This window comes from Myzus persicae, unplaced genomic scaffold (genome assembly GCF_001856785.1).
Source record: "Myzus persicae strain clone G006 unplaced genomic scaffold, MPER_G0061.0, whole genome shotgun sequence".
NCBI lineage: Eukaryota > Metazoa > Arthropoda > Insecta > Hemiptera > Aphididae > Myzus > Myzus persicae.
In genome coordinates this window covers 1-10,366 of record NW_019101794.1, presented here as the reverse complement: position 1 = coordinate 10,366, position 10,366 = coordinate 1, and the positions used below count along the sequence as shown (strand labels likewise).

Sequence of the window (10,366 nt, the reverse complement as noted above, 5' to 3'; positions counted from 1 at the left end):
ATTTTACGGGTAGGTAACTACATTGTTCTTAGATTGTATAACAGTATAAACATTGTTTGGTAAAGTATTTTTTTTTAAACAAAAGCATTTTGTACAAATATAACCATACAATTTAATTATTACCATACAAATAAATCTCATATGTATGTTTTTCTACTATTGTTAGTTTTTAAATATTAGTTATTAATTTTATGACAATAGACAATAATATAATATATAGGACAAAATGTGAATTATAAATGCGGATATTCGATTTTTTTGTGACTAAAATCGTACAGGAATTTCATTGTATTTTGAAGGTTAGTTGAAACATATTATTACACATTATATTGTGTTAACTCAATATGCCAAACTGTAAAAAGTAAGGAATAAAGTATACATTTTAAATTCTAGATTAAATAAATGTAGTATTTTTAACATCAATGATATAAATATAAATAATACAAACACAAATAAACCTGAAATAACAAATTTATTGTCATTGATTTGTACATTTGTACTAAATTTAATTACTAACAGAATAATTATTTACGTCTATTATTGTGAATGTAAAAAGCTGTACAGTACACAAATAGCGGTTAATGGGTAGTGGGAGCTCGTCTTGCTTCGATAGACACAGGATAGTGATGTATACCTAAACCTAAACCTATGTAAGTACTTATTATTATTCTGTATTCTGAATACCAAAAATCATAGTATAAAAAAATGGTTCTGAACGAATTTCAAATTACTTTAGTATTATAATAGTAATAACACTAATGAGTAATGACTAATAGAAAGTGTTTACATTTTTAAGTACTTAACTCGTAGAATTATGAATAGTTGCAATTTATGTAAATTAATAAATATATTGAGTATTTGAATATAATATTAAAGTATTGTTTAAATGATACCTAAAACCATAAGGATTTAGGACTATCTAAAAGAAAATACCTAACTGATAATTATTAGTTATAAATCTTATATTACGTCATAACTCATAAGCCTTAAATATGTCAACATATTTTTCTAAGTTTTTCCTACGCCTGCTTAAGGAAATTAATAAAAACTAATAACAAATAACACTAATTTAAAAACCATTGAATTTCTAATATTAATATAATTTTAAAACTATAGTTTATATTTTATAGTTAATATATTGTATATTTGTATTCATTTTTGAAGAAAGTTATGATAACATATTTTTAAACATATCAACACGGGGCATAAACATAAAATCAATCACTTTTCTTATAAATTGCTTGATAATTGTGTTTAAAAATCATTGGCAATTTTTTAAAAAATAATACTACTTCAACTCAAATACTTGACCCAAAATATCTTCTCCGTGGTAGGTGGCGTTATGCCTCTATCGTATAGTTATAAGTTATAAATTATTACAAGATTGATGTACACATATTACACGTACAGTACAGCGTATTTTATGTGACAGTACATGAATCCCCATCACAAAAATCTAGTGAAAACATGTTTTTTTTTTGTTTATTTACAAAGTAGCAGATTTAGAATGATGTTAGACTAGGTAGGTCGTAAGTATAATTATTGTACAATGTACCATGTACCTACCAAAATATTGCATAATATCGATAAACCAAAACATTTACAAATGTAAATCAACTAAGAGTAAAATAAAGCTATGTAGATAGACTGATAAGTGTATTCATATGATGATATTTAAGTACCTAAGTATATAATTTAAATATTGTATCCTTGAGTTTAATATTTGTGTGGTCATTTAATATTATGCGGGTGCGGTTTGTTTTGTAAATAACAGCGTACATATTTAAATTAAATTTGAAAGAACTGTGTATAAAATTGTAGGCGTTCATTACATCACAGAATCATTACTGTGCGACGTACAGCACGTACGTTATTATATTATATATTTTATGTATATGTATATATACATGGTATACACAATATACACATATAATACATTTGACGCTACTATTATTTTAAAATATTTCACAAGACATAAAAAAACCTATTAATCTCTTATATACATAGATAGATCATTTATAGTCAGTCCTAGATTAACTGCACAGTATTATACTATATATATTATAATATATTGTATGATTGCGGGACGACTACAACGAATGTAGGTTATACTGCGATATTATTTTATAGGAATATATAGGTTTATTATTATTGTTCAAAATGCATGATAATAATTTGTACCTGAAATGAAATTTTATCGGTGTATCAATCATCTGACATATTTTAAACATGCAAATTATAATGATCATGTTATATTTTTGTTTGCAGTACAATCCAAAATATTATTGAGGATTTGAATAGATGTAAATGTACAACGCATTGTGGAGAACATCTAATTTTATGATATGATTTTATGTTAATCTTTTAAAATAAATTCATTTGACGTAATTTATGAAGCAAGAATGCATTATTATAGTTTATGTTTATCTTATTTTAACGTAGTGACTCATATCCTGACTAAAATTATGTACCTGCGAAAACCTCCTCTAAACGTCTTCCAACGAACCGTGTACATCTTATCGTTGTCCATATATTTGTTATATTGTTTTTATATTACAAACTCGATGTACATTATATTATTTGTCTGCAACCACGAGTGTTTATATTATAAATTATGACACACAATAAATTATATTATGCTGTATTTGAAATCCGTTTCATTGGGTTTTTGGCATTGTGGCATTGTTGAGCTTTTCGATCGATAATAATTACTGTTCGTGCAATTACAATCAATTGTTGTTATTTATTATTGATTGATAGTTATCATTGTCTTTATAACTGTGACAGCAGTAAAAATAGTTACATACTTTCAACTTTGACGTAAACGTACAATATTATGTTTAATACTTTAATGTCAGGGTCTTATTATAGGTAGTATGAACTGCATGTCTGCATCATGAGTAGTAGGTACTCGTAGTAGCCTATACGTATTAACGTAATGTTAGGTTCAATTTAAATGCAGATCACGATATTTTTACCCTATAATGATAGTTGCGAAAATGACGAAAACAAACAATGAACTGAAACTAGAGCAAACACAATTGGACGGACGGACAGATAGTGCGAGAGAGAGTGCATAAACGAAATAATAATTGGACTACGTTTTGTATACATTGTGTGAAACTAGTAATTTCCCCTTCTATCGCCTGGAGAACAACAGAGTTTAAAACGCATGATGACTTCTACGAGTGTACGGACATTTAAATGGCATTTGCTTATAATTTTGTGTCTCAAAACGGTTTATAAAATAATACGAATAACAATACACTTAATATACCTATTACCTACATTATACATTATATACATATATAATATATTATATTATAATATATTAATATTAGTGTAAGGATTATTTATACATAATTTCACGTTCGAGATGTATAATACGTCACAAACAAACATAACAATATCTATAGAATGTATATTATTGTATATTGTAATATTATAGGTACATACACATTCGTTTAAGTATATTATGATTAAAGCAATAATATATATATATATATATACATGTAATGTGTATATAACTGTTTAAGTCAATCCTGCAGTTCTGTTCATATATATAATATGTAACTATACCAGCTATATATACTGTACAATGATATAACGTTGGGAAGATAAAGTACTTTAGAGTTATATACACATAATATATTGTATTAAATTTATATTATATTATAATATATATACCTATTACTTACTATTATAATGTGAACTACGCCTGACTGTCATAGAAAATGTTCACACGTTCACTTTTATTTCGTCTGACACGCATTCTTGTTTCTTATAATATTAGGTAGGTATAGTTAGGTAGCATAGCCAAAAATCACGCATTAATTCACTCTCGTCGCCAAGAATCGTGATCCGTAGATTGCATAATAATAGAAAAATAAGCCGAACAAAAATAAATTATATATTATTTTTTTTTTATTATTTAAGATATAAGAAACGTGAAAGAAGTCAATTTATTATACACCAGCTGTGTAACATATATAGGACAAGTGTTCTAGAGTCAAACTACTAGATTTTAATTAAATTTTTTCCATCCAAGCCACACATCACATTAGATATTATTACTGGACGTATGGAAAATGGCTACATTTTCCGTTTTTCGTTGGTTTCGGTTGCCACTGTGGATCTTGGGATAAGTCTCGATGTTTCTCGGCCCCTTGCTACTAATTCCGTGGACATCGCCGGATCTCCAATTACTGATCTTGACCTAGAGTAAGATTGTGACGGAAGATCTCGGTCTACGTAGTCGGCAGGGTAATAAATAGTCCTCGGCGCAGAAACCATATTAATCCTAGTTCTTCGAGGAATATCAATCATACTATTCCTATACCTATGGTTAGAACCCCTAAAAAAATGTTTATAATTAGAATGTTATATTTTATGCAAAATGTTCATTGAATCAGAAAGAATATGTAGGTAGTATTATGATAAATAATAAATACATTATGTATAAAATATAATAGATATACATTATTCGGTTTGTTTGATAACATTATTTTATTTTAATCGTGTATAGTTTATAACCTTAAAAGTGAGAAAAACCTTATATGTAGTTCAGCGGGAAAAATAATTGCTATTTCCTATACTACAAAACATAGTATTGACAAAGTAGGTAGAAATCATATTAAAATAATCTATTGTATTGAAAAGAAAAGGTTTATTTTCTTTACCTCTCTCCCATAAAACTATTATGACTAATTTTTTTTAATAATGTATTTTTTTACTATTTAAATATTTTTCCACAGCAATAAAATGATTTGACAAAATCATATGACTCTCCATACCAAATGGAAAGTAGACACAAATAGGTACACAATAGGTTATTTTTACAAATTGTCAAATCTTTTCGAGAAAAATATGAACAATTTTTGTTGAGTTTTTAATAAACAGTCGTTCATATTTCTTATTTAAAGTAGGTACCTACGTATTATAAAGGTAATATTTTTAAAATAAAAATTTATTTTTACACATAGATTTTCATACCTTTTTAATTTTGTGATATATTAGCAAAAGAGACTTCACTGTTTTTTTGATTACTATGTATAGTACATTTATAGGATTCATATAAATCAGAAAAGGGTATTTATGAGGACAAACATGGTATTTAAATACGTTTTTAATATTTTCTAACAATATTTTTTTAATTTGATTTTTGGAATATAGGTATTTCAGTATTGAATTTGGATATCAAAATTTGCTATTTTTAAATCCTGCTTGATGTGAGGTAGAGAAATATGTCATTGCTATAAAATAATTTATTATACAGTCTATAATTCACCAAAGCATGATCATATCCCTTTTTTCTTCAACAATGAAGTTATGCAAAATTTAATTTTTGGGATTTTTAAATATACCAACTTAAAGACGATATTTTCAAATTCGTGAGATTTTGTGCACTACTTAAAAAGTGTCCTGTGGAAATACAAACTTCTATTTTTTTGAATGAGAACCCCCGTTTTTAACTGTAAAGTGTTCAGCGAATAATTTACCGTAAAATTTGAAGTATCGGAATTAAAATTAATTCGAATAGTTTTGAGTTATTTAACTTTGTGTTATAAGGATAAATTCCGTGGTAGTGGGCTTATAAGATATGGAGGCTATGGTGATTTGAAAATTCTGGTCATTATTAATATTAATATATCAACATTAATAATTTGTAAAAATGGCCAAAGTAAGTAAGTACTAAATACTAATTCCAATATTACATCTATTTCAGAATCAAATAAAACCATACTTAAGGCACATTATTCTTAGTACAGACATTTTAATAACTAAAATACTATTCATTCGAATTTTAAATTAAAAACATCAACATTTTTGAACAAACTATCTAGTAATTTACTAATTTATATTAAAAAGGGGGAGTTCTTATTTGAAAAACTGAAGTTTTTTTGGCAACACAGTACACTTTTTAAATAGTATAAAAAAAATGGATACTTTAAAAAAATTGTCTTTGAGTATAATATTATAATATTTAAAAATTCCATAAATCATAATTTGAAGAAATTCATTATTAAAGTAAAAATGGAGGGGGTATGAAAATGGGTAAGCATGCTTGATAAATCACACTGTACCTATATTATTAATTTTAAAATTATATTTTATTTAAATTTTTTTATAAAAATAGCTTTTTGATCTAAAGGGTTGCTCCAACAGCCCAAAAATGTTAAGTTAATTCCTATAGAGCCGCTTCATCAATCGATTTGAATGTATCTAGAAGGAAGTTTACACTAGACGCCTACATTTTCTCAATATTAGTTGTAGGTAATATACTCAGTACTATTTCATATATTTTATAGTATCATACAATTTAGAGGTACCTACTTTATAAAGTCTATGTAGTACCTTTAATAAGGCTCCAAACATAACCTACACACAACTTAATGCTTTGTTGAAAATATACCACTTGTATATTGTCATAAATCATATATAGGATAAAATACAAATATTAAGTTACCTGATTGTGTTGTCAACATAATCATAATTACGATCGACGTATTCCTGAGTTAGTAAAGGATCTGAGTCATATGCATTGTTCAAATTGTTTACAATTCGGTTTCTCGGATAAGATCTCCCGTAACCATTCCGATCAAGAACAGACGATCTAAGTCGTGAAGGTCCATAACTATCTCCTAAACCGTAAGCTTGAAGGATTTGACTTATTACTTCACCACCAGGATAATATTCACTGTTAGCATCCATTTCCAGCCATGTAGGATTTATATAACGGTTTATCTGTCCATCAGCAATCATGACCATTGCAGTTATAACAAACTAAAACATCATTATTAACAGTATTTATTAATGTAATATTGATTTAATTTAAATTGTCGGTGAAAAATAAACACAAATATGCATAGGTAATAATATATTAAGTTTTATTCTAAGAAATGTTACCATGTGAAACATTGGTAATGAGTTCATCATCATTTTCTTTGGAACGAGCTAAGTCTTTGAATAAAACTAAATGAATGTCTGTCGTTACATAGTAACCTACCTCTATATATAAAATGAAATAAAATATAAATCGTTGTGATCATTTACCTGTGACAAAACGTGATGTATTAAATCAGTTTAGATTTATGACCATCGATCACTGATTAACCGTAAGGTCATATTGTGGTTTTATATGTATGATGACAACGCCAACGACAAAAACCGTTTGAAAATTGGCCTATATAAATTATTTAATTTAGATGTTATCATTAATATGTTTTGTTTGTATTTCACTTATAAAATGCTTTAAGCCACCATATAACCTTCAGCTAAAGGACAGCGTTTACTTTAATTACTGACCATTGAATGTAAAAAAAATGAAAACATATACCAATACTAAAAATACTTGATGAATACATCGTATTATATTATTTATTTAACAAAAAAACTGTATGTTATTATTGAAATTTAATTTCACTGCTTCAGAGAATACTCTAAACTTTGAATGTCACATTTATGTTATCTATACATTTTTATACGACCAAGAAATGATGTATTGATTGTATTACGGTTATGATATCGTTAATGATTTTATTTCAATATAATGCTTATAACTATTTAGTGTACATTATGCACGCACTTAAAAATGATATAATTGTAAATTATTATATGTTTAAGGTTGATCCCCACCTATAACAATACCTATGCATCAAATAATGCAATTTTTTTTATCCTTTTATGTATATTATATTATATAAATATAAATAACATACTAGTGTAATAAACCATCTGAAACTGTACTTGTTAGAAACAAGAATATTAATATTATTATTTAAACAATGTACAACAACAAATTGTAAATATAATATATAAATACGTGATGAAATAGTAATTACAAACTACAGTTTTAAAAAAAAACGTTATTAAGTTTCCATACACTTTTCAAAAAGGTTTGAATAGGCATATTGTAATTTAAAAATTTAAAACCAAGCAATCGGAACAAAATAAGTTTGGATATAAAACCGTAAGTCATAATTTTTTGTTATCTTCAACAAAATAATGTGCGTGCAAATATTTGCAAATTGGTTTTCAGAATTTGCAAATAAATTCCCTGCCAGAAATAAAAATAATAAGATAGGGGGGCCAACTTCACGCAGCGGGGGGCTATATACAGGGCCCCCTATATGTAACTAGCGGTTTCGAGATACTATCAATAATTTGCAAATAATTTACAAACATTTGCAAATTGGTTTTCAGAATTTACAAATAAATTTCCCTCACGTTACAAAAAATATAAGATGAGGAGCAACTTCACGCTACACCCCTTTTGAGCTACGAATTAAAATATGCTGCTAACATTCTGCAAATAGCCCCTAACTTATTTATAATTTCGAGTCCAAAAATCATACCAATCATTGGTGTTTATACGTAGGTATAGTTTATAGTATAGTTTAAAATTATATTATGTAATACACAATTGAAATATACTACTTACAGAAGTATTTTACATAATATATCGGGCTACTATTTAATATAAGTTTAATATAAAATAATTGTTTCTTACCGTTATAGCCTTAATACATGGTAATATTATAATAAGCATAAATTAATTATTTATTTTTTTAAATTTATTTATTAATTATTTTTACTCTTTATTTGTAGAAACATAACATGGGTTATTGAATATTATAAGCTCATGGCCATCAAATAAGAGCTCTCATTAATTAATAACAATTTTTATTTTGTTTTGCTAATAAATAGATTATGTTTTTCAGATCTTCAAATTGTATTCATTTTAAATTTACTTAATTAGTATTATTAATAATATATCCAATTAATTCATAACACTGTTTAAAAATTACAATACTAAGAAAAGTAAATACCTAAGTCCTAAAAAAAATTATTGTTGTTCATTTACTCGTATTTATTTAAAAATTAAGTTTTTACAAATATATAAAATACAAATTACAAGAATAGGACTGTTTATATTTTTGTCAATAACAGTAGATATTAGGAGCCTAATTGGTGCCTTAATTTTTTATCAAATTATTTCTATTATATTTCTAGTATATAATAACTTAGGTAGCCGATACTCAACTAAAAAATAAATGTATATTTTTCCATTTTAGATTAAAGTTAGTTGGGTTATTGTGGTATTTTTGGATTCTAATTTTTACAGTGTAGTACCAACAAAGTGACTAGTTCAAAATGACACAAATAATCTAAAAAATAGTAGTGTACGGTTTTGTAAATGGCCAAATGGTGGAGTAAGCAGTACCTACTGACATTTATGATGCCCTAGATCCAGAACCAACTTGGTTTGAGTATGGTATAAAGATAGTTTGTGGCAATAGAACATGGTATGTAAAATAAAATCTATTTAATAGTTTACAAAGTTTATATTTATTATTATTTTAAGTATGTATTCATAATGTAGTATGGTTAAGGTACCATAAAAAATAACCTGTATGTTATATTTTAAAAAATGTACACACTAATTTAAAAAATTAAATTTACTTAAAAATTATTTTATTTTGTTGTCATTTTTTCTCATTTAAGATTTACCAACAACTTGGATAATTTAAAAAAAAGGTAAGGTGGCATACACCAGTTGAAAAAGAATCGGAAAATGAAGAGGTTCAATTGATGACCGAATGTAACCGTACAACACTTGATGTATCAGGAAGTAGAAGTGATGAAGGTAATGAATGACTACAATCTATCCTAATTAGTAATTATTAGAATAAGTTACTCAAAAGTCAAAGGCATAGAAAACAATGGGTTGTAATACTTATAACATTAAACATGTTTGAAATTATTGTGTTTAGAATTTTAGTTGATACAGTGTACTGTATAGCACCTTCATCTACTTCTGCATTTAAGTAACCCAGTAATGAAAAGGCTATACACTATACAGAGAATAAAACACCTTGACTGAAACAATGCATAATACAAAAAAATGAAACATTTCAATCATTATTATCGGATCAAATGAAGAAGCAATTATCTTCAGTGTATCAACTACCATGCATTCGATCAAGTTCAAGTTATCAACCACCTCAAGTTGAACAAGTAATTATTAAATTTTTATAATTTAAAAGTACACCTTAACTTAATACATTGAAGTCTAATATTTATAATTCATTTTACACATTTCACACAAATGATGTACCAAATAATTAAAACATGTTAAAATTATTTAAATATCAATATACTATACTTAAATTTATACACAATACAAGTGCACGGAATACAAAACAGCTATTATGTATCACTCCAAACAAAAACACTTAAATAATAATATTAAAAAAGTGCATTAAAAACAAGGATTAAAGACTGCAGTCTACAACATCATTGCAGTATTCCTAAACTCAGAGTTTTATTTACAATAACTAGATCATGAAACAATGAATATTTATGA

At 26.3% G+C, this 10,366-nt stretch overlaps 1 protein-coding gene across 1 annotated transcript; it reads right to left on the bottom strand.

The window, feature by feature from the left end:
* Positions 1 to 3,906: 3,906 nt before the first annotated feature.
* Positions 3,907 to 7,014, bottom strand: LOC111030440. Its single transcript, XM_022309929.1, has 3 exons — positions 6,907 to 7,014; positions 6,467 to 6,783; positions 3,907 to 4,354 (listed from the first exon to the last, which is right to left on the bottom strand). The coding sequence occupies exons 1-3, from the start codon at positions 6,937 to 6,939 to the stop codon at positions 4,093 to 4,095; spliced, it is 612 nt and encodes a 203-aa protein (XP_022165621.1). The 5' UTR covers positions 6,940 to 7,014; the 3' UTR covers positions 3,907 to 4,092.
* Positions 7,015 to 10,366: the final 3,352 nt, after the last annotated feature.

What these genes read in the sequence shown, in the direction of transcription:
- LOC111030440 (XM_022309929.1), bottom strand. Translation starts at nt 6,939, where the DNA reads ATGATGATGAACTCATTACCAATGTTTCACATG. An exon ending in CATTACCAATGTTTCACATG is followed by an intron (nt 6,784 to 6,906) that starts GTAACATTTCTT and finishes ATGATGTTTTAG; the next exon opens with TTTGTTATAACTGCAATGGT. An exon ending in TATGTTGACAACACAATCAG is followed by an intron (nt 4,355 to 6,466) that starts GTAACTTAATAT and finishes ACATTTTTTTAG; the next exon opens with GGGTTCTAACCATAGGTATA.